The sequence below is a fragment of the Amblyomma mixtum genome, chromosome 4 (genome assembly GCF_055824585.1).
Source record: "Amblyomma mixtum isolate Tamu chromosome 4, ASM5582458v1, whole genome shotgun sequence".
NCBI lineage: Eukaryota > Metazoa > Arthropoda > Arachnida > Ixodida > Ixodidae > Amblyomma > Amblyomma mixtum.
Window position 1 is genome coordinate 57,880,574 of NC_143015.1, and position 25,687 is coordinate 57,906,260.

General features: G+C 47.5%; 1 protein-coding gene across 1 annotated transcript; it reads left to right on the forward strand.

Moving 5' to 3' along the window:
* Positions 1–8,831: 8,831 nt before the first annotated feature.
* LOC149346555 (neprilysin-like) lies at positions 8,832–15,854 on the forward strand. Its single transcript, XM_089585411.1, has 2 exons — positions 8,832–8,986; positions 13,740–15,854. The coding sequence occupies exons 1-2, from the start codon at positions 8,846–8,848 to the stop codon at positions 15,786–15,788; spliced, it is 2,190 nt and encodes a 729-aa protein (XP_089441537.1). The 5' UTR covers positions 8,832–8,845; the 3' UTR covers positions 15,789–15,854.
* Positions 15,855–25,687: the final 9,833 nt, after the last annotated feature.

Below are 25,687 nucleotides of genomic sequence, written 5' to 3' on the forward strand. Positions count from 1 at the left end.
TTTGCATCTCGTTATCGGCGATCGAAGGGAACTCTTGGTGATTTTTTTTTTTAGTGGCATTTGTTTCTGCACCGAACGCACAACTGAATGTGAGAATAAAGAAGCAACAGCCAAGCGCGGTCTGCTCGCCGAGCACGCGCTACGGGTATGCGAGCGGGTGCTCTCGAGGCGAAGCAGAAGAAGATATCCTGTCCTGCGGTGCAGTCACTCTGAGCAGCCCACCTGGCCCATCCATCTTCCTGCTGCCCTGTTCCGATCTGGCATCGTCCCTTCTCGGGCTGTAGGAGCGACACATCGGCGGTGAGCGGACGACTTTTTCTGGCCGACAGGCATGGGGGGCAGTTAGAAGGCCAGAGAACGCCATTGAGTGCAGCAGCTCAGCTCCATGCCTGTCGTCTATGTGTGTGGGTGTGTACGCTAATTAGCATTTCGAGGCAGAATGCTGGCAGTGGAGGCAGTGGCCTACTTAGTGAGATGTAGTTCAGTTCGCAATTACTGCGGAGCCCTTAACTGTGGCGTCTCCCATAGCCCACGTGTCGATCGCTTCGGGATGTTTTACCCAACAAGTGTTTTTACCGGGGTTATTCTGCAGTACCAGTGCACACTCTGCAAGAGGCACCGGCCAGTAGTACTCGGGTGGCGCTCCGACTGTGCCAATGCTAGAGTCAATAGCCAGTGCTAGGGGGACTAGCCAATGCTCTGTTGCAATGCTGCTGCCGTCCTTCGGCCGCTTGAGTGTTGGCAGTCGCAAGACCACTAAAGTCCCGAAGTTTGTGTCTTGACTGTGGGAGTCTACATCTGGAACTATTGAGAGGTGAGCACTTGGCTGCTCGCCGTTTGTCTTTACGACAGAACGAGAAAAAGCTTTTGGCCACGATTGTCATTTTTTTTTCAACTGGGTTCCGAAAGAGCTGCAAAGGGTGCTCGGCGCTAATCGGCAAACAATGGCGGCAGTGGACGCACGTCTGAGAGAGCTTGGTGCGCAGTTTTCTGTCTTCCGTTCCTAGAACGAGAATTTGCACTCAGGCCGGCGACTGCTGGACGAGAACAGCGCGGACAATACGACTGCAATAATACATAGGAGTATACCCCTCATGGAGCCCCTTTTGTATATGTGTTTTCTGAGCTTGCGAGCTTCCACCGCACTTTGTCTCCTTCCAAGTAGCCGCCTCCGCCAGTTGCTAATGGGCACTGAAATTCTGTTGGACGTCCCATGGACGACCTTAACGTCCACAAGGCGTCCGTGGGAGTTTTAGTGCCTATTGGGTTCTGGCCGTTCTCGGGACTCACTGAGCAGCATACGATAGTACAACGCATTATATTATACCAAGAAGAGATCTCGAAAACGGAACAGAACATTGGCAGTATGCCCCAAGCCATACAGCTTTTTTTCCTTGGATGGGTGATTCATCACCGTGCAGGGCAGGACAGGACAGGATGGCGCGAGGCAAGGCAGGCGGACAGGCGATAGATAGTGATGTACCAGAAGAGCGCACATTTAGGGGATCTCATTCATGAAGCAAATAAATAATCACATATCCAACCGACAAATCAGTCCCCATAAACCAACCAACCAACACGGGACTAGATTACCCATAGAGTGCCCTTCGCGCGCGTCTCTAATAGGCCGTTTTCAGGAACCCCAGTTGTTAATGTGCAGCCCTGTGCCACGCTTTTACTTGTGAAAAACTTTTCAATTATCCGTGATCGTCATGCAGTGCAACCTTGCGGGATGACCGGAAAAAAGAAACACGCCCGACGGACAAGACGCGAGCCCCGTTCGGAAAGCGTCCGTCCATGGCGGCGAGCGGGAGCATTCCAAGAAGAGCTCCAAGGGGAAGACGTCGGCGCCCTCGAAAGAGCAGCTCAATGCCCCGGCGAGCGGATCCGAAGAGAAGCCGCTGGCGGAAGAACGGCCCCACGAGGCAACGGACACCAAGACCGACAAAGTAACGGGTGAGCACATTTGACTTTTTCCACGCTGTAGTCGTTGGCGAAGGATGTCCGCGACACCGCGACCCCTTACTGACAACACTGCGGTTGTAAAAAAAGCAGGAGCAGTTTACGAGGGAAGACGCCGCTTTTAAATCCGAAAAAAGGGACAAAAAGTTTTTTTTTTCATGTTGTGTCCACAGGCATGTCTCGGTTTTTTTGTTGTCCCGAAGTCTCTTTACTGAAATCGATAGATATGTATACTCTAAAAAATTGTTTCTTGATCCGCGATGACTCTTCATTGCAGGGAAACGCAATGAAGAGCATGAAGGACAGAACTAACTACAGGAAACAATGCCTTCATTTTTCATCCATATCATTTTGGAATTTAGGCATCAAACAAACTAATACGCTTTCTTTGTTCAAGGTCAAATCAAAGCTTTTCTTTCATAATGTGTGATTTTTTTATTAATGCAATGTATCGCGGCATCTGTGAGCGTTTTTTTGAACATTATCCTGCCTTGTATTGTTTGTATTTAAATATTTTACTAACTCATACTACACTATCTGCCTATAATTATTCTCTGCGTCGCTAATTAAGGTTTTCTGTATTTTATATTTTGTTGCTTATTGAAATTTATTTTCATGGAAGGTCCCGCCCGCGGTCTTGTACCATGGGACCTCTCGCTGTATACGTTCGTAACTTTGTTTAAATTCCTTAATAAAGCTTCACCTTCGACCGTTTGAGCAATGGGTGTTACGGTTTTCTGCCGAGATAATCCTATTGCGGAGCATATTAAAAACGAAAGCTGTTGCTTTCTGAGCCACAGCTTTGAAGGTCATGCACGTTGCGCCGTGACCTCTAAACCGGAGGAGTGGCCTGACGTCATACCACGTGACTCGCCACAGCTGCGCCGGCTGCCTCCGCGCCCACTCTCGCCCCTCAGCTGATCGCGTGACTCCTCCTCTCCTAACCACGTGTTGCAGCTGCGCTCGCTGCCAGTACTCACTCCAGCGCGCTCTGCAACGCCATGGAGGCCGGATCTAGTCAGAGAACGGCTCAGTACAGATCCATATAGTAGAGAAACCGGGCGGCGTTCGATCACCTCGCTGACATTGCTCACTAGATATAACAGGGTTAAAACCCTGCCAATTCTTTTTACGACTGTTTTATCAATTTTCACCCCTTTTCTTTATCCTTCCAAAAATTCAAGCATCCGAAAAATTCAAAGCCAAGATTTCGGCTCTGCGACGCATAATTCTAAGAATGTCCTGGCCTGCAGCACGTCAGTAGAAACGGAGCGAACGTTGAACCAGCCTTCTGCCACATTTTGTAAACTTTGTAGCCTTTTCACAAGATGCAGAAAGAAAATATATTTTCGATAACGATTTTGTGGGGATTTAGCAGTGAAATTTTGCGTGATTAGTAATACGTTTAATCCTAATATGCTCGAAAATCATTTCAAAATACATGAAGAACTACAGAATTTTTTTTACTGAAAGCCGCGTCCCTCCTTAACTGTTCAAGACACTAAACTGTTCGTTGATAATTTCTTTTCTTCTTTTGGAATGGCATTATTGTGCAGACGGATATAGGGACACGAGGGGCTCGTTGTAACACAACTGATTTAAGCGAACAGTCTCCGAAACCGATGAAAGCGCAGGAAGATGCGTGTTTTTGGTGTTAATGGAAAATTAGTGGCGTAATCACCTGCGTCTGCCGCAATAGCTCAATGCGCACAAATAAGGTGCAGAGGCAATGGTTACGAAAAGTACGTTTTGCAAAAGAATTACAATTTATTTTAATATATTTTTGCTCACATCTGTCTGCCAAGTAGGGCGTTCCAGGAAGGGCTCCAAGGGGAAGCGGACGCTGTCGAAGGAGCAGCTCAATGCACCGGCGGGAGGAGCAGAAGAGAAGCCGGTGGCGGAGGAACGGCCCCACGAGGGAGCGGACAATAAGGTGGACAAAGTAACGGGTGAGCACATTTAATTTTCCCACACTGCTGCCATCGGGGAAGTATATAGCCGGATACAACCAAAAAAAAATTGGCTGCGGTTAAGCTCTGGTTAAACCTGGAGTGACGCGAGAGCTCCGCCGAGCCGCCCACTTATACAGCTGCGACACCTCTCCCCCTATCCACTACCCCCCCCCCCCCCCCACTCGACACGGCTCATGCGCACAGCGGTTGCAGCTCGGTTTCGTCGGCGCGCCGCGCCGCTGCCAGCAGCAGCTGCTCCGCATCACGTGACCAACCGGCTCAAGGCCAAGGAGCTCAAGGGATGCCACGCTGAAGGCTCGAAGCGCTGGCGTAGTGTAGCTCTCGCTACAAAAATAAGAGAGATAAGAGATAAAAGAGAATCATTTAGCATTTGGAGAATGCGAAATGATTCACGCCTCCTCGGCACTCGTCGCCTCTTTCTGCCTTTCTTTATCATTTTTGTTTGTTATTTAACTGCCAGTTAGCGTAATTATATTGTGCTTTAAAAATCAATTTATTTACCCTAGTTGTACCTTCTTTTATCTCAATCAGCCATTTTGGTTTTTCAAATTGGGCGCCGTGGTTGCTTTCCCGTCCACTCACTATATCCGAGTCTTATCTATTCAACTTTCGAATGTTTTAGCTGATAATTAATTGACTAATTACTCTGTCATTGAAACTTTTTATTCGATTTGTTATACCTCGTCAAATCCATTTCAATGCATTCCAAAGTTAATTTTCACTCCTTTGCCTATTTTTGCACTATCTTGTTGCCCATTGCTGTTTTCCCGTCCACTCACTATATCAACTTTCGCGCTATTTCGACGTTTTTTGACATTTTTGGCTCTTAATTAAATAGCGAATTATCCTATCAGCATAATTCTTGTGTGCAGCATCCTCACATAATCCTTCTTCGATTGCAACCACGATACCTCTTTTGAGGGGTCACAACTGCTGCGGACACGGTTCGGGCACGTTTTGGTGACACGACCCGCCGAGATAACCTAGAAATGCTTTTGCATTAAAGAAAAGAAAACTGCTAGTAACAAAGGGTGATGGTCCGTGCCTTCCGTGCCGTGTATTACGCGATAGCGTATACAGCTCGTTCGGTCGAAGAGCCGTAGGCGTAGTATAGTCGGCATCGCGTGTCGGAAATGCTCGGGGGATGCGTAAAAAAATCGTATCATGGTAACTTGTAGTTATGGTCATTGAATGATCGATTGGTGTGTGATCGGCGATTATGATTTAATGAAATCATTGTAATTAATCGATTAATTAAAGAAATGAAAAAATTCGAAAAAGGAGGCTAAAAGATGTGGAAATGCTCAAATGAAAAGCCAGTGCTTGATGATGATGATAATTAAGAAAAATTGGAGTGCGTAATTTATCAATTAATGAAATGAAACGAGAAAAAAATTAAAAATGCGTTCAAAGGTGTCGAGCTTCTCATGAAAGCCTAACCCAATATGCTATCGCGTCATGCCATTAAAGCGGAGTAGTGTCTTTTCCAATTTTTACTCAGCTGGCCAATCACGACAGCAACCAAAATCAGGATCTCGCAGCACAACGTATATTCTTATTCAACCGAGGACGACGACCTTAATGTTGAAGCAGTGAACGGTAATCTAACAGCTATCATTACAGAGGGCGCCGTAGAAGTAGGCGGTCGGATGGTTACACACAATATCTGCAGGCTCTCTCGAAAGCATGAACGTCAAAGTATGAAAGCCTCTTACCCCACAGACAGAACGTAACTAGGAGAGTTATGGAAGCTATTCGGCAAGTATTTAGCAATCGACATAAAAACTTTAATATGGAGAGAATCGATAGCATGCTGTACAGAACGGAGGGAGCCTCGAAGCGGTAAAGCAGAAACTAGGCGTAGGCAAAAATCAGGTGTATTCATTAAGAGACAGGGCAATGTCATTAGCCGTAGAGAAAAGACAGTTAAAGTAGCCAAAGAGCCCTACAGAAATCTACGCAGTAGCCAGTGTAATCAAGACGTAAATGAAATAGGAAGAACCGCGCAGCAATGGCACATCCCAAAAGTAACGAAAGAGGAAGTAAAGAAATGATAGGAGCAATGCAAAGCGGGAAAGCAGCCGGTGAGGATCAGGAAACAGCAGATCTTTTGAAGGACGAATGGTCGATTGGGCTAGAAAAACTAGACACCCTGTATTCGCAATGCCTTGTACGACCTCGAGCGTGCCGGAAGCTTGGAACGACGCTAACGTCATCTCAGTCCGTAGGAAAGGAGATGACAAGGACTTGAAGAATTACAGACCAATCAGCTTACTGTTCGTTGCCTACGAGATATTTACTAAGGTGTTCGCTAATAGAGTTAGGACAACCGTAGGCTTTCGTAAAGGCTACTCAGATATAGACCCTATTCACACTACCATTGAGGTGATAGATAAATGCGCATAATATAACCAACCCCAATTACGAGAAAGCATTTGTCTCGGGTACGGAGGAACAGGGAGGTGGGGGCAGCCACCCTCCCCCTCCCTCTACATTTTATCTTATTTCTTTTCATTGCCACACTTTTTCTTTTTTTCCCCTTTGTTCCCCTCCCCAAGTGTACGGTAGCTTACTGGGCATCGCCTGGTTAAACTTCCTGCCTTTTCGTCCATTTCTCTCTCTCTTTTGAGTGGGGAAGCGCCCTCGTAGGCTCCAACTGTTTGTGCATACGTCAGATTTCCGAGAAACGCTTCAATTCTGTAGGACATTATCAATGTAAAGTGCAATGGAGCTAATCTATAGTCGGCTGTGTAGCCAGTCGCAAAACGTTTCTTTTCAGAAACCTAAACCAATAATCTCATAACGGAAGCTGATTGTCTGATTCCACTTCATGAGTTTGATCAGAAGATTTGAAAGACTATGCACAAACTTGTTCAATGCAGCCAGCCGATCGTCACTTCTCGTTTGTTTATCTTTCTAAAGCTGCCCATTTCAGGTGAGATTTGATATGCATTAACAGATACGTGTATAAACATTGCAAAGTATAGAAAATAAAAACAAGAAATGTAGGGTTTAATATGTAAAGAAAACATGGAAAAATAAATTAAATAACAACAAAACAAACTAGAAATGCCCCCCACCCATTCAAAAAACAGTTCCAGAGAGTGTGATTTGACTCAGTCGAAACCTCAGCTGTCAGGCAGGCATTACGGAATTAGGGTGTAGATGAGGCTTATGTAAAAATACTGAAAGACATCAATAGTAACGGCTGTAGGGCAGGAATAGTCCTCCATGAAGTCGCCAATAAAATTCCTATAAAGAAGAGTGTAAAGCAGGGAGACATGACCTCTCCAATGCTATTCACTGCCTGTTTACAGGAGGTCATCAGAGGTCTGGATTGGGAGCAACTTAGGATAAGAGTTCATGGAGAATGTCTTGGTAACCTGCGATGCCCTAATGTCATTGCCTTGTTGTAAGTCAGTCAGGGAAAGAAATTCAAACCATGGTTAACGACTCAGACAGTCAGAGGAGAACGGTGGGCCAAAAATTTATTTCTATGAAACTAAAGTTGGTTGGTTGGTTTTATGCTGTTTAACGTCCCAAAGCGACTCAGGCTATGAGAGACGCCGTAGTGAAGGGCTCCGGAAATTTCAACCACCTGGGGTTCTTTAGCGTGCACTGACATCGCACAGTACACGGGCCTCTAGAATTTAGTAATACTGAGCAGTCTCGGAAGGGAGCAACAGTTTACGATTGGTAGCAAGCCCCTGGAAAGGGTAAAGGAATACGCCTACTTAGGGCAGGTAGTGACCGAAGCTGCAGATCACGAGAATGAAATAGCTGCAGTCGGATACAACTGAAGAAGAAAGCGGCTTTTCTCCGTCAAAGGGCCCCCTTCAAACCAATGGCGCCGGCTGATTCTCATGGCTCTGCTAGCGCGGCAATACAGATAGTGGCAGATGAAAGGTGATAGTCCCGTCCCTTCATGGACTGGTCCCAATGGGCACTTAAACCCCCTTGGACGTCCTGGGGACGCCCGAAACGTCCTGCGAATGTCCAGTAGAGCTTCAGTGGTCACCGGGGTATAGTTCTCCCCCTGCACTGTAACCCCACTCCCTCCGTTGTCACGCTAGCAGGCTGATGAGAATCGGCCGACGCGATTGGCTGGAAGGGGGTCCTCTGACGGGGGAAAACCGCTTCGTTCTTAAGTTGTATCTGGCTGTAGAAGAATCAGAACGGAGGGTGGAGCGCTTTTGGCAGCTCCTATCAGATGATGAATGGGGGTTTACCATTATTCTTCTAGAGAAATGTATATAACAGCTGTATCTTACTGATACTTACCTATGACGCAGAAACGTGGAGGCTAACCAGCAGGGTTCAACTTAAATTCACAACGCAGCGACCTATAAAAAGGAAGACGATACGTGTAACGTTAAGAGACAGGAAGCGGGCAGAGTATGTGAGGGAAAGAACCCGGGTTGATGACATCCTAGTAGAAGTCAAGGAGAAGAAAGGGACTTTGGCAGGGCATGGGGTGTGGTCTTCTCTCTGCATATACTGAGTGTCTTTAGCGTTCCTTGATGAAAGAATGGGGCGAGAGCGATTTCCTGACAAATTTCTTCACCCCTCTTTCGACTCTGTCCTATCGCTGTTTTACGCTACAAACCACTGTTGCCCGGTAACATATCTTCCTTGCCTTTTGTGCAGCGCCACCGGCTACGCATCATCAAGCGTTGGCGGGCGGTGCCACTGCCCACTCCCTTAGGCGCAAGTCCACGCATACTTTTTCTCCTACCGACGGCAATGTGCCGCTACCGCCGCACGCGGACCCCAGCGCCGCCATGGCGAACGACCCAGATCGGCCTCAGGTGTCGGCGGCTAGACCGCTCGACGTGCCACAGCAGAAATCGGCAACACCGTGCGACGCTCCGGCGGCCTCGGGCCTCAAGAGGTCTGCCGGTGCGGAGGAGATGCGCGGTCCGGCTGGCCGTCGTTCCTTCCTGACAAATGCCAGGGAGACGAGCTGGATTTCCAGAGGGAAGAAGGGCATGACGGAGATGTCCACCGGCAGCTATGCACATCCTGCTGGGCCCTTCTCGGCCAAGGCGAGTGCGTTTAGTCCGTTGTGTGCTCAGTTCGCTTTCCAGAGAAGGCGGTTTCTAAAAGTGTGCCTGTTAAGCTTGAAATACTAACGCGAAGGCCTTTAGTGGCTCACACTGTCGTCCGTGCGTTAGCAGAGGGTGTCACACCTTTAGCAGCGTTTAACTCGTGTTATCTCGGGAACTAAAAACTACAGGAAAAAGCGAATGACTGCTTCAGATACAGGAGGAAAAAATGAACCTATAAGGTAAGTTTGATGACTGTAGAAATAGTTAATTATAGGCAGAAATGTCGGAATTGCATCGAAATAGCGCGGACATCGATATAGTCACGGGAACGGTGTGACGTCACATCCACCGGAAGTCGTCACGCCATAGTGACCTCGGCTTTCGCCTGTCGCCAAAGTGTCCTCGCAATTTTTAGTGTGCAATACATGGCCAATAGGAGAGCAAGCCATCTCTTATTTTGGGCAATCTTTGTATATATATGTTTATCTGTTCGTTTGTTACAATTTATAGACGGGACATTGAATGTTAGAGCATTCTTGATGATCGAACATCGTTTATTTTCGCATTATTTTTTGCCACATTTTGTGGTTCTGCAGTCGGTAGCTCGCCGGCCCTTGATGCTTAGAGCGATCATGGTGGCCGAAGTGGTCTTGAGCCAGCTCCATGCCAACACCCCTAGACGGGGCGCCACCTTTCCCTTTAGGTTATAGTAAGAGACTCTTATGCGACCGATGGCAACACCTGTCATCGCAAGGCCACTGCTTAAAGGGTGCAAAAATTTAAGCTATCGCATCATACCCTTAATTGCGCAACTTAAGTGCACCCTCCAATAGTTTATAGGTAAAGGCTGAGTAGTTAAAAATCATTAGTGCTGTAATTTACCTTACGCGCAGACACAGTAATTAGCTTCAACAACGCAGTTAACATGCTGTGTCTGTAGCCGTGCACGTCCTTTCCACAATTTCGCTAACCGTGGTTAGTGGCAGCCATTGAGGTGCTTTATAGACAGACGTTATTCTGTGAAGAAATTAGAGGGTACTAACCTGGCAACGTTGCTTTATTTAGTTTGGTTTATTGGTTTATTGGGGTTTTACGTCCAAAAGCGACTGAGGCTATGAGGGACGCCGTAGTGAAGGGCTCCAGAAATTTCGACCACCTCTGGTTCTTTAACGTGCACTGACATCGCACAGTACACGGGCCTCTAGAATTTCGCCTCCACCAAAATTCAGCCGCCGCGGCCGGAATCGAACCTGCGTCTTTCGGGCCAGCAGCCGACCTCCGTAACCACTGAGCCACGCGGCGGGGCGTTGGTTTCTTTAGATCACGTGATTTCCGGTACTATGAAGGTCGCTATCACCACGAAACTAAAACTTTATACCAGTGGTTATTTTTGGTTTTGGTAAATGCTTTTTCTCAATGCATTTTTTCTAACTTTTCTGAAACATTGAGGGCTAGAGCTTACAAGTAGCTTTTACTACTAAAGGCGGATTTAAGTTGTTTTGACGGCGACACGAATCACTGACCTGTACGCAACGGTTGTTTCTCATGCGTTTAACCCAGCAGTCTTGTGCAGTTTAGCGCGATTTGAAGGTTTTCGCTTTCGTTCCTGCTAAAACGGGCCAAGAAATTTTTTTCTGGTTTGACGTTCATGCACGTAGTCCACAGCAGTGGCGTAGCCAGAAATTTTGTTCGGGAGGGGGGGTGGCTCATGTTGCAGCGCGGCCTTCTCATAGAAATTGTGGAGGGATCAAACGCAAGAATAATAACTGCACTGCCATATTGGCATTGCCATATTAGCAATGCCATTGTTTATTAGATAACGCTGCGCACTGTCTAGACAAGTGACATATGTATTTTTAAAATAAAATAATGCATTCGTATGTCTTAAAAAGCGTGGTAGACATAACTGATGCCAATTCTTGCACGCTTTTGCGTATTTAATAAGTAAAGAAAATATCGCAAGAAGTCTAGAAATATATATCATTCCGGAACCAGCAAAGCGGTACATGCCGCTGACATGAAAAACATAAAGGCCATGAAATGAACACTTATAGGTCAGAATCGTCTTTTCTTGGGCTAGCTGGTTTTAATGCTGTAGGTGTTAGCAGCGCCCACGAAACAGCGCTGAGTTTCGTTGCCTTTTCTGTTCGTCCTTGTTTGGGGTGCGCTGCTAACACCTACAGAACAATTATAGAGGACGAATATTCTTATGAATCTTTGTAGGTCAAGAACCTTTACATTTTTTACATATGCAACGGCCAGGAAAAAATCTCAACGACGTTGTCCTTCGTTCCAGTGTACTGCGCAGCAGCAGCGGTCGCCGGTCATGTATTGCGAGTAATTGCACCGAAATTTTAGTCGTCACAATGAGAACATGTATAAAGGAGGAGTTCAGAAAAATATGCATTAGAAGTGCGAAGCTAAAATGGAGTATTAGAAATGCGAAGATACAAATTGATAAATGACAAAAAAGTGCCAATGGAAATAAAGTCACTGTATGTATACACAAAACCTCACAAGATATTTAATTACACGTATGTCTCCATTAAAGCTACGTATCTAAGCAAAAGTCTCTCTGTGTAATGCGTCAAACAAGGCAAATAAACACCTTCCGCAATCACAGATAGTAAATTTTACACACGGAATGACAGACGATCTAGGCAAGAACAAAACTATGATAGCTGAAGTCGCGATATGTACCTGGGCCATGCTTCGGCCGCGACAGCATCATATGGTTAGAATAATAGAGTAACAATGCAGAAATCAATATCAAAGTACGTATTTTTTAACTGCCAACACGGCGACAATTATTCTGCACCCATAATCAAAGAAGGGTATTCCTTTGGTTCAAAGAAAAAATAAAAGCAGTTTGCTAAAAAGGAAAGAGAAGGACAAACGAAAATAACGAATGATGCCGCAAGTTGCAATAACCAATATCAGACTGTGTATGTTGGGAAACGCCGCGTGGCCAGGGCTTTCAATAAGCAACGTCAATCAAGATCGGCATGTCCTCAAAATTTTCGTATTCGCATGGTAATTTCGATCACGATACTATCTGATGCTTGCGTTACGTGACTCTAGGTGCATGGGCATGGCCACGAAATCCCCACCCAAGTTATCAATATTGACGACAAAATGTCTTTTCTAGTCTTAAAAAGACATTATAGGTGACAAAATCCAGAATCACTTCCGGTGCCGGTGCTCGTTTTGGTCAGCCGTGCGTGACAGTTTGAAAAATTTCGGAGAAGGGGGAAGGCTGAAGCCCCATTAGCCCCCCTCTCCTGGCTACGCCCCTGGTCCGCAGCAAACGTGACGGTGCAGTGTAAAGGAATCCTTCGGTTAGCTAGGCTAATGTATTCGTAGCAGCCTTGTTTAGAAAACAAGTCCTGTTAGAGCGCTTCATCACAAATTAACAAGTAAGTTAATCCTGAAGTGATCACCTTCAAATCCCGTTATAATGCACCCATTTATATAAGGCCAATGGGTATCGGCACTGGGGATCAAACCTTGCACCTCCCGAGTGCAGGCGGATGCTCTGCCACAAGCGATGGGATGCCGAAGCGGCCGGTCCGACTGGAAGCGGAGACAGATTGTGACGTCACAGCATCAAGGAGCAGTGGTTGCATGCTCCATCGCTAAGTGGACCAGTTGAAGGAAAAAATGAGGGGGCAAAATGCTTTCTGCTTGCCTTGTGCAAAAAAAAAAAACGATGTTGTCTTTTATGGACTTCGCAACGCCAGATTTCTTTGCAGAACTAAACTGGAGCGCCTAATACTCATACGGTATCCCTTTAAAATAACTTTCAGTGGGCCATGTAACGCTGTACTGCAACTTCATTTCAATTTTATAACCTTCTTTTGATGTTCCTGCTACATTGGGTATCCATGCCGTGTTTTTGATGTTAGGCTGATTATCAGCATGGTAAGATTCTCTTTAATACAGATTTCGATGCTCGTTAAAAGTGAGTCGTTAATATGTTCGTCACTTTCTGTGCAAGCATTCTTGCCTTTAGCTATGAATGTGGCGCAAAGGGTTAGCATAATCACCCCTCCAGTCTTTATCTCCTTTTCTGATTTTATTAGACTCGAGACGCACTAGCATAGATATAAATGCGTATGCCGTACGAGCCGGATTCTTTCTCTGCACGTTTCTGTGCATGCGTATTTGCTAAATATGCACATACAGACACATCCACCTGTCACGTCGCATGTTATATACTTTGCGGCTGGCTGGTATAGTATACGTGTATACGCTAGCACGCATTCACTATGCTGATACTCGATCGCACGGAACGTATACGTCTCGTTCTCCAGCAGCGCACTTAATCGACCGAATATTAGAAATCTATTTGACACAGGCCGGTCCTATAAAGGATCGCAGTAAACCAATCTATTTCCAATACTAGGCCAATTATATGCGCTGCTTGGGTTTTCGTCCAGTGTCCCGCGTCTTGCGGTACGCTCACCGTGTTTCATTAGAGGTGCAAGATGCCGGACTAGTTGGTATTGCATAATGAAATAAAACAGCGCAAGGGACGGGACGAATGTGCAGGATCGCCTTGGACACACCCCCCTCTTTGTACCTTACATATGTGTCCTACATCGAAATAAAATTTGAGTTGTTAGTCAGCGCCCGTGTATGTGTTTTGTTCCTTCGTGTTTCGTCCCGTCCCTTACGCAGTTTTATTTCATTGTGCTTCATTAGAAAGCACTCATGCAGCCTTTTCAAAGTTGTACTTCCCCCCGTTTTCTTGCAGCTCACTCCTCGGAAAAAAATGGCCATCGCTGGGATCGCCTGCGCCGCCACGGTTTTGCTCCTCGTGGCCCTCGTCGCATTTGTGTTCGGGGGTCACACCCCGTCTCCAGCAGAGAGGAAGCACTGCGACAGCCTGCCGTGCCGCTTGCACGTGCAACTCCTAACGAGAGATCTCAACAGGAGCATCGACCCGTGCGAAGACTTCTCCGCCTACGTGTGCTCCTCCTGGTCGGCCCCGACGGACCGCAGGGAGCACGTCAAGACGCCCGTCGACGACGTGGCCTTCTCGCGGCTCATCATCTTCAGGGAACTACTCATCAAGGGCGCCCTGAAGTTCCCAGTGGCAGCCAAGGCCCTCGACATGTACAAGACCTGCATGAACGCACGGGACCACGGCGGCGCTCACCTGCCGCAGTTCCTGGCACTCATGCAGGAAATGGGTCTCGGCTGGCCGGAGCCACCACGAGCCGACGCGAACCCCCTGGAGATGCTGGTGGCGTTGTCCTACAAGTGGCATGTCCACTTATGGGTTGAAGTCCACGTGCTCTCCCGGCTTGGAAAATGGCTGCTGGAGTTCAGCCCCGCTCCGTCGCTGCCGTTCCTCTTGGATCAGTACGAGGCTGTGAAGGACCGTAGCAGCTATGCTGCGTATTGGATGGGCTACTATAAAGACCTCAGCCTGAACACCACTGCTCCCGTGGACGATGCCTCCCTCCAGGATACCATCGAGGAAACACGCAACATGGAGGGCACCGTACTGATCCAACTTTGCGAAATAATCTTCACTCGAATGAGGACACCAGCAGCATTCCGCCTCGGAGACATTGGCAACCACTCGCAACCAATAAACTCGGGTACCTGGATGAACCTTCTTCAAGAAAATGTTGCGCTGAGTCCAGAACTGGCAGCCACTGACGACGTAAACCTGAGCGACGAGAACCTCCTGAAGACCGTCGGGCGCTTCCTCGACGACTACCAACAAACCCGACTTGTCAACTTGTTCGGTTGGACGTTCGTCCAGATGTTTGCGCCCATTGGCGAGCCCCGAATGCTCCTGAGACGTTTCGGCGCCAAGCACAAGGTCGACGTCTACCGTTCCCAATTCTGCAGCTTCCACACCGAGTCTACGTACAAGGCGCTTGTCCTCTCCCTCGAAGTCGCCATCGACAACAGGGAGATGGACCGGCAAGTCATTGGCGCCGGATTCCGGAGGCTGGTCTCCGTTGCCATCAAGAAGGTGGAGGGCGTAGCGTGGCTTGACGACGACAGCAAACGCGTCGCCAGCGAGAAGCTGAGGTCGGTTAAGATGCGAGCGTGGCCCGAAGAGCAATTGCTGAACAACGAAGCGCTGGAGGAAATTTACAATGACTACCCGAACACGGGCCAACTGTTCGTCGAACTCTGGATTCAGGCACGCAGGGTCATGCATCGTGCCAGCGAGAGAGTGCGTCGCATCAACGACTCGCAGGTGCATTGGGATGCTTTGAAGCTGGCATCCAACTTCCCGCCGACCTACCCCAGGCTTGACTACGTTGTGGACATCTTGGATGTACCAATCTACATGATCTACCCTCCGCTCTACTACAGTGGCGGCACGAACTCCATGTTTTTCGGCGGCCTCGGGTACTTATTGGCGCTTAACTTAGTGAGGGTTCTGGACAAAGAGGGCATCCGGTGGCTTCCGAACGGCACGGAGGTAGACTGCATTTTCTCCGAAGAGGCGAGAAAAGGCTACCAGGAGAGAGACAGCTGCCTCAACTTCCACGGTTTGGCAAGCGTGTTTCCGGAGTTGCCGGCGGCGGAGATTGCGTACGCGGCAATGGAAGAAGCCGACAATGGCGAAGGTGTTTACGTCGGAAAGGACATTTCGCCGGACAAAGCCCTCTTCATGACCATGTGTTACATGTCCTGCACTGTACGTGGCTTCCAGAGCGCCTTCTCGTCAGACTGTAACATCGTCATGCGCAATTCTGCGGCATTCGCGAGAGCATTCGACTGTTCCAATCCATCCAAGATGAATCCCCAGAAAAAGTGCAATTTTTTCGGTTGACCGGTTCCACTGGACAGCTTGCATATTCCGGATGCCCTGACCTTTCATGAGATACCGTTTCGTTTTCACCCGATTTTCTGCATAGAACTTGATGAGCATCATAGACTACGCTGTGCTTTAATGACCATGCAGTCACTCCTGAAACAATTTACCTTCATCTCTAGTTAGAATAATGTTACCAGTTCAGCTATTATTGTGCTCGGGACAGCCTTCATTGAGAACTTGTGACAGTGCCAGCGAAGAGCACGTTCTGCTGCGTTCAAAATGGGCAGATTTCGGGCAATTGCCCAGAACTGACACCACTAATGGCACGCGCTTTCCGATTTGCTGGATGATGAGGCCAGGCGTAAATCAAGGGCGACGTATATGCCGCTGAGAAAGCGCTTACTAGTGCTTTCTAGGTTGCTTCAGCAAGAAATTGTGTGCTGACTTAGTCCGGGCGATCTGGGGCGTACACAGCGCTACAGCCGTGGCCACCGTATTGGCCGTTTACACAAACGTGGGTTACGATCGAGAGCAACGCTGGACGAATTTAAGTGCTGTTTTCATTTTTTTCTGGCCATTGCTGCCTTGTGGCCGTGCTGCTCGGACGCGGACATGACGTCGTGTATGTTGCTCTCAGCTCTGCGCATTTGTGTCGTTGTGGCTTCCTGAGATTGCTGCGTCTCGGCCACTGTATAATCCGAACTGTATGGCTAGCATCATTTGCATGCGTGCAATATGCGATTGTCTTCTCCACTCTGTCAAACTGTCTACAAAGCTGTTTAAGTTTTCCCATGATTTGCATGCGTGCAATATGCGATTGTCTTCCCCACGCTGTCAAACTGTCTACAACGCTGTTTACGTTTCCCCAAGTGTCCGTGTGCTGCTGACGTGCAGCGAGATGTTTTCTTGACAGGGATCGATATATTGATAAAGTCGAATTGATTCACAGAGGCCTTTTGTTTTTCGGATGTTAAACCACAATAAACCAACTAACCAACCTTTTGTTTTTGTACCTTATAGAGTATTAAGTATGAAGTACTAAGTACCAAGTATTGTGTAGGCGCGCACCGTCACCTGACTGCCCATCTCCGATCACATGACAGGATGTTGACAGTCACATGGCGGTGCGCGCGTTGTACTGACCCATGGTTTCCACAGTAACCGGATGTTGACAGTGTGCGCTGTTAGTCATGAATCTGCCGCTATACCGGAAAGGGCTCCATGTAAGAGCTTTCGCTGTGAAGGTCTACGCCACGGTTTCGGCAGTTCGGGGTGCAGCAAAAGCTGGAGTTGTCACGTTTGTGCGTCAGCATGGTGTTATCGCCTTCTTTTGCATTGCTTCAGGGTGGGAACTCTGTGTAGCCTGTTAGCTCCAGACAACGTTGGCTCCAGACAGCATTACTAAACTAGTCTAGTAACGTTGGCTCCAGAGTACGTCACCCCCTTCAGACCATACGATGTGGATAGCGAACATTTCCAAACCCTCCTAGGCCACTCGCAGCTGGCTTCCGCATTTATCGTGGCATGTAGCTCCCTGCTTCCTGCTTTAACAAGTGGCCGCCTGTTTTTACATTCCGTGCCTGAACACAAAGTAGAAAAGAAGTGTGCCATATCTGAGGGTTCCAGAATAATTCCGGCCACCCGGGGAACGTGCACTGGCATCGCTCAGCAAACGGGCGCCTTGCGTTTAACCTCCACCGAAACCCAGCCGCCACGGCCTGCTTCTAACTCGGATACTTGAAGAGCGGAAGGTGAAAAAAGATCAAACACACATCGCAGCGCCTCTGTCACCTTTGCAGCCCCTTGCAAGGTAGCGCTTTGCTCCACCCTGAGCCGGCATTATTACTTACATCCATGATTACTTAAACCGGTCCTGGCTCCACCTATCTTCCCCCTCCGCGCCTTCTCGCAAGTATCGGAAGGTGTGCAGTTATCACCACCTTCTCGCTGTCGAAGCCGTAGCGCCAGCTGCTGCATTTCCTCTTCCACTCCCTTGCCTCTAGTGGCAGGCGTAGCACCGTCCATCTGGCGTGCGCATGGCATAGCTTCAAGACGTTTCGTGTCCTCTGCGCCGTCGTGATTATTGCTGGCATATACGTGTCATTATTAAATCTTCATGGCATACGATAATTGCGAGAGCAATGCAAATGCGTTGTAGCATCGGCGTCGGTGGTTCAGTGGTCAAAGCCAGGCAATAAAGAAAAAGAAAAAGTGTCGGTGGTTCAGTGGTAGAATACTCGCCTGCCACGCGGGTGACCCGGGTTCGATTCCCGGCCGACGAAGTTGCCATTTTATTAAATTGAGTTTTCGTTGCAGCAGTTCGATTGGATTGCAGGCCGACGGAGTGCAAAAAAAAGCACTCTCTGCGTCGGCCGGGAATGTGGCAGGCGAGTATTCTACCACTGAGCCACCGACGCCGATGCTGAAGGGGAAGTCGTGTTGCTCTCGCAATCGTTCATGCGGGTGGCCCCAGATTCGATTCCCGGCCGCAGGCAGTTAATTTTTTCAAAGTTGCATTTTCAATGCAATGGTTCTGGGTAGTTTCCAAAAGTGTCGAAAATGCTTGCGAAACGTTGCACTCGCGTCGGATTATACTTTGGCATATATTCGACATGACAGCAAGGGAAGAGCCACAGTCATCAAAGTTCCGGGGGGGGGGGGGGGGGGGAGGAGGTAAAAGATTTCATAGTCTGGTTGTCATGACGTCATGGTTAATCCGCTTGAACCTAGAAGCGTGACCCCCAGGGGGCTTTCACGTGCCAAGAGATTAACCAGGGATTAAACATGATCTCTTGAGGATCAGCCCACACCCTTGGCTGGAGGGCCGGAGGCGTCTATTAGTCCATGGGCTTGAGGCAGGTCTTGCAGCGGAAGTCGCGCCGATAATATTCACGTACACTTCCGCGGTGTTCTGTAGGCGGCGTGAAGGCATCCGCCGAGACCACTCGCTTGGCCCGGGGAACTACGTGTCCGCAGGCCCGCGAAAAGAAGGCCTATTGAAAACTGCAGGCCAGGATTCTGAAGTAGTCGCCAGGGCAACAGCAGCCGTAGGTAACTGCTGACTGGTCTTGCCACAGCTGTCCCGGACGGATGCGCCAAACTGGATTACAGGCAGCTTCGCATCAGCAAATGGCAGCGAGACGATGTGCGCTGGACAACAAGCCTGGGTGGTTCCACTGGATCTGCATAATTTCCGAAACACACTCCGCATGCCTTTAACGTAGGTCGCGCGGGAAGGGAAACGGCGTCCGCATCCGCCCCGTGGCGCCATGTTTAACTCGCTAGCGAAACGTGTCGCGCGGCTGTGCAAACGCCAAGTTCGAGTGAACAAAGCCCTTGTTGCGTTGAACGAGACTGCTCAGCTCGTGCGAGGTTACGGAATAGGTGGGCAGCAGTCTGTGCCCACTATAGTGAACTAGAATACTATAGTGATCTAGAATAAGAGTATTCTAGTACACTAAAGTGCCCAATCTCAACACCATAATCCTGCTGCTCGCATCTCTTCCGGCGGGGTGTAAGCAGCTCTGAAAAACCATGGGCCTGACTACCACCCTGATAACGACCGCCAACGAAACAAAATAGCCGAAAAGGGGACGTGCGTGAAGCCGCGAGGAGGCGTCGGCTTCACGGGGTGGTGCTTCCTCGCTGACTGCAAGAGACAGCTTCAGAATTGTCGGCGCTCACCGTATCGGATGGTGTTGGAGCGCCAGATGCCGAGGCTGGAATACATGGCTCGGCAGTTGAGAGATGGTGGCGCATACGTGGCGCATCGCTTAACCACTGCGCCACTGCGCTGGTTGTGGTATATGAGGACTCGGCGCCATCTATGAATCTAAGAAGGAATTACCAATTCAGCATACAGGGGTTTTGACATACTAAAGATATCGTGCCACACCGCTTAGGCGGAGTTTAAGTGTCCCCTCCAATTGAAGAATTTAATTACGTTTAATTACGTTTTAATTACGTTTTTTGGTTTCGAGTATTCTTTTGTAGTACCGATACTGTTATTTTGTAGTACTGCTGTTGTTATTGTGCAGTTTATTTCTGTAGTTTGTAGTTGAGTGGTCCTTTGTCATATTAACTACAAAAATTTTGATCTTATTACCGCAATTTCCGTTATAACAAGTTCAGAGCAAAAAACCTTGCAGTCAGTGCGGTGGCTCAGCGGCTACAACGATCTGCTGCTCACCCGAAAGTCGCGGGGTCGATGCTGGCCGCGGTGGTCGCATTTTAGTGGAGGCGAAAAGCTAGAGGCCCGTGTAATGTGCGATGTGAGTGGACATTAAAGGACCCCAGGTGGTCGAATTTGCCGGTGACCGCTATTACGGCGTCTCTCATAGCCTCAGTTGCTTTGGGACTTTAAAACCTAAGCAAACAAAAAAAAAACATTATAGAATGTTTGTTGTTATGACAGAAAGTTCTGTTTTGTATTTTGAGGCGCAAATAATAACGTAAAACATCGTCAGGAACTTGACACTTAATCCGCTTGGGTTACCTCTTTGCGGCAGGCTGAGTAGTGGATGAATTTGTGAGGATACCAGGAACAAAGGAGCTCTTGGTGAAACATTGGCTACGCAAGCTGAGGCTCCTCCCTAGACACTTGTTCTCTTTATATTGTGCTGTCAAGAAGGCTTGTTCCCTTCCTCCTTTTTTTCTAACAGACAGAATAAGTAGCTTATAAGCGATGAACCAGTGCGTAAAGAAAATTGGAGCACGTGTTCTAGTTCTGCCTAATATATTGCCTGGCTTTATTTTTTTTTTCAAAATTCATTTGCTATACACATAAGGTAATAAGCAATCACTCGCACCCCTATTCCAAATGTACACATTTTATTCATTTTATCTGAGCTTTGATAACGAGAGACCGTTCACGGGGGAGGGGAGGGGAAAGGCGCACTACCATTTAAAATGTTGAAATCATCGCGGAGCCGCTTGCTTATCGGTAAAAGCTCTGTGCTTAATTTTGCTACAAAGCACAAGACACGGGCGACGCGGGACAGGGGAGGGCAAAAGCGAACTGCCAGTTAGTGTTTAAATAATTGCGCAGCTGCTTGCTTATCGGTAAAAGTTCCGCGCTTAATTGTGACTCCGTGAGGAATGAAACGCAGGCAATCTCGATATGAACAGCTTGAATCTCTAACGCAGTGCTTAAATTACTGTTTTATGTGCAGGCAATATGCCTTCTTTTTCATATTTTCCCGCAAAGAATGCGACCATGGAAATCCGCCTTCAAAAAAGGCATTATGCAAATAAATAGATCGCAGACATCCCTCTCTACATAATAAAACTCCGATTTTCTTTCGTTTCCCCGCTCGTCTGCCAGCACGAATTCACCCCAATGCCTAAATAAAAGAGAACAAACAGGAAATTTTGAACGGAACACAAAGGGCACATCCTTTTAACCCGGTTGCTTAATGTGTCCAATGCGGAAAAAAAAAGAAAAAGAGAGATATAGTAAACGCAAGAAGCCGCAGAAAACTCGTCTTGCAAATGAGCAAATCGATTACGAACCTATCTTACGGCGTTCCTGCAGACGCGCTGCAGGCGATATCGACGTCTGGGAGGCCTATATTTTGTCGCTTCTTTCTATCTTTTGTCGCCTGCGGTTTTGCTTCGGTTTTCTCGCGATGCTCACTTCTGCTCTTCGATCTTTTCCGTGCGAGCAAGCAGGAGCGAACTAAAAATAAAAAGCCCGGACGGCTTCTACGCCTTTTTCCTTCACTTTGGCTTCTGTGTCTTTCAGGCCCTACGTCGCTGTAGGCAGTTCTGTCCGTTCGGAACCTTTTGTACGCTCACTGTTCGGTGCACTGGGAGCAGAGGCATCGCACGGCACTCGGGGGCGGGTGCTTGGCCTCCAGCTGGTTCTCGAAGTGTGCCACATAGACGAGGTTGGTCCTTCCGGCCTGTGTTTCGTGTGTCAAAGCGAAGCGGTGGGGTTCGATCGAAAGGCAAACATTCCAGCAGAATGTTGGGTTCGTGTGCAGGGAGGCTAGGCGCCAACGTCGGTAAGCTACGGGAAAGAAAGCGCCCGCAGTCTCACTCTGGCTTCTTCCACGCATGTCTTACTTCCCTCAACGCATGATAGAGCCGAGGGACTATCGAGTCTCTTAAAAACAGTGCACTCCCTTAGCAAAAACTAATGCGTTTGGAATATACGGTGGGCTATTTAAATTGTATTTTGAACATATTTTGTATTCGTGAATGCACTAAAAATATCTAGGAAATACGTTCCTGAAATTTCATGCTTGGTGTTCGAAATATATTTTTAAAACGTGCCAAAAATACCTGACTTAAAGCATACTGCGAGCACTTTTAAAATACGTTAAAAAATATGTGTGCAGTTTTAGCATCTTGTAAGTGTCTTAAAAGTGTATTTTCGGAAATATCAAATTAATTCATTCAAAGTATACTTCAATTCTAAAAAAAGGCCCGTCCTTGTAAACGTATAAGTATGCAGTTTTAATATCTTGTCAATGTATTAAAAGTGCGCTTTCGTAAATATAAAATTAATTCATCCGAAGTATACTTCAATTCTAACAAACGGGCAGTTTTTTTAACGTATTTGCACCACACTTCTAGCTGCCGTTGAACAGTCGAGTGCTCGAAATCGCGTTTCGGGAAATGGCATTTGCCTGTTGTCAGTGTACTTGAAGTGTACTTCTCTAAATACGCAATTAATTCGTCCAAAGAATACTGAAATTCTACCAAATTGGCAGTCCGCATTAGCATGTTTGCAGCACACTACAAGCTGTCGTTGAACAATCTAATGCTCGAAATCGAGTTTCGGGAACTCGAATTTTGGTGTTGGCCATGTATTTAAAGTGCACTTTCGTAAATACGCAATTAATCCGTCTGAAGTACTTAAATTCTAACAAATGGGTAGCCCGCGTAAACATATTTGCATTAGACTTCAATCTAGGGCTCGAAATGTCATTTCAGCGAAGAGTGAAAACTTTCCCTTTCTTGTCATTCTTTCGTTTATGGTAACCTCTAGCAGGAGGGTGATCATCACTTATACCTCTGCTACACGGGCGCTTCGAATGCCTTCCAACCGAATGTCATCTAACGCTGCTACACGTGCTCTGTCTAATAGAGTGCGTGAAGATAATATTACGCCAATGAATATTAACCGCGTCAGCATGAAATTTCCCCAGGAGTGCGCCGATGAGGACGACTGCACTCATACTGTTGTTTACATCGCTGCGTACGAACAGCTAGTGCTCTTTTCATAACATAAAACGCAATCTGCGGTTCAGTTCTATTAAACAATCTGGTTTCTTTTTTACTGGTTGCACTCGTGCTTGTTCATGCAGTGTGACAATATGTAGGAAGCGATGATGCGATCGCACGCCTGAGAAACACTTGGCAGCCGGGTTGTTGGCATCGCGCAGGATCGGCGCTTCTCGCTTCTTGTCCCGGGTTTCTCTGACGTGACCAGTACTTTTTTTAAACTACTTTATCCAGAAGTATGTTTGGCGACTGCTCGCTTTAACTGAAACGGCCTAACTTAATTGTTATCCACAAGCTAGCGACGGCGACGACTGCTGCTGGTCGTAAAGCACGGCTCGGCAGTCTGGGTCACACCGGCGTTTCCCGTTCATCGTACGCGTGCCATGCGATGTCAGCAATAGTTGATTTCAGGTCACTGTTGCCAAAACTACACCCGGTGACCATTTGCATTCGCTAAAGCTTGTGATTCGCTCTTCACAACCGCCGCAATCACTGATCCAACCCTGCGGACTCGCTGGGCCCAGTCGTCGCGGAAGGAAAGAGAGCCTGCGAGTAGTTTTTGCAGGCTAGTTGGTGCCTAAGCATTCTGGGTTTTTTGCGCAAAAGACACGACACAAAAGAAACGAGGTAGACAGGACAAGCGCTTACTAACAACAACAGTTGTTAGTAAGCGCTTGTCCTGTCTACCTCGTTTCTTTTGTGTCGTGCCTTTTGCGCAAAAATCCCAGAAAGAAAGCCGTCGTCCACTGAAATTGATTTGGCAAGCGCTTATCGCTGGTGAGTGTTCAGGTGTGCACATGTGAAATATAGCCGTTCGTTTCGCTCATTTAGAAGCGCGAGCATATTCGCACCGCCGCCTCATCACCGTGCTCCCGCTCAGCCGCCGACAAGGCTGACCGTCCGCCGACCGGCATCGTCGGTGTCGTTGGCCTGAAAAACATGTCGCTCTACAATCATATTATAGTAAACTAGATATTTCACTATAATCACATGCTGTTGTTGAGCGTGATATGTACTGCCGTTGTCGGACTAGTGTGACCGCCGCCGTCGTCGTCGCTGTACACTGAAAACGAGCTGAGGCTTTCGAATGCGTTTGGAAAGTGTCGTGTAGCACCGCGGGAGTCCGTCGATTCCGAAAGTCATTCCAAGTCTCGAATGACATTCGACTCAGATCTCATTTGAACATTTCCGTGTGCGAACGTGATAGCATTATACCAGCAAAAGCGCCTTGGGTACTTCTGGGCCCGAATACGCCAGCGGAACGGACCCCGGCTGGCAAGGCCGACCGGCTCCTTAGACGCGCATGTATCTTTTGGCTGACAGTTTGACTCATGACCTGTGCCTGATGCAAGTTTCAACTAGCAGTTCCGTTCTCGATTAGCCGCAGATTCGAACGCGATCAGTAGGGTACTTCTGCGATAATTTGGCAGCCCACAGTCTTGACGCAAAAAAAGGCCTCACCGGGCAACATAGTGCGTCGTTCTCGGTGGGTATATATAAGGCAAGCCAAGTACAGCGCTTGTCGTAGGATTTCTAGTTTGCCGCGTCACCGTCGTCTTGGTATGCTGTGTGTAGGTATCTGCCTTTCCCATTCAGTCACGTGACCTTGTAATTTCAGACTCCTGTTAATTGGTGATAAATACTCGTGAACTATCGCCATTGCGATCCTGGAGCCAGATCTGTGTATCAATATTTTGTTGAGAGTGTCCTGAAAATTTACGATGTGTTAAAAGACCGAGGTTTTGACGTAGAAATTGTATCCCTTTTCCAGAATCTATCCCAACTGAAGAAGTTGGAATGGTCGCTGGAAGGGAGGAGTGCTGTAGCCATGTAAATAGTCACATATGTTGTAATGCACTGTATTCCCACGCCTTTGAAGGCAATAAAGAAAAAAAAGTGTACAATTTGTTCTCCAGTTGAAGCATTAACCCATCTCATTCCATGGAGCCGCCCAGTAGACATTTTTTTAGGCGCGAGTAAATGTATTTTTAATGTATTAAACGTATATTTTTAGTCTATTTCTAATGTATATTTTTAATGCATTGTAAATACGCTAAGCGGGCAAAAATGTATTTTTCACGTATCTTTAAGAACGTTCAAAAAATTATTCCTAGTATACTTAGAAAGCATTCCTATTGCAGTTTAATCATAGGGACAAAAAAATGCGAAACAAATATAAAATTAATACAATACGTTTGAAATGCATTTTTAGCACATCCTCGTTTTCGCTAAGGGCTGTGCTGGCTTTCTTCGAGGTTTTAAAACGTGCTATAAGTCGGATGTGATCGCACTAAATTTGTGCCCGGCGCTAGTACAAGCAACATAATGTATGATGTACACTCTTACAGGAGCCAGGCGCTCACTTCCCAGTTTTGGCTAAACTGCATCCTATAGTTCAACTAATCATACAGAAATATTTGAAGCTTGCTATGAACGCTCTTACCACACTCGAGCTATATTTCACGGCAAACGAACGTACTAGATCGACGTACCAATCAGGAGGCCTCTTCAGACCCATCTTCGTTTGTCTCTTCTCGGCAGAAAGAAAAACGCAGCCGGCGGTGTCGTACGTATTTTACAATATTTTGCCAATAGTTAGGGAGAAGACCACGTTTAAAACCTGTGAACTGCGACCGAAGAAAAAGCTGGTCTTCATTACAGAGTGCGCTCAGTCTACGTTTAAA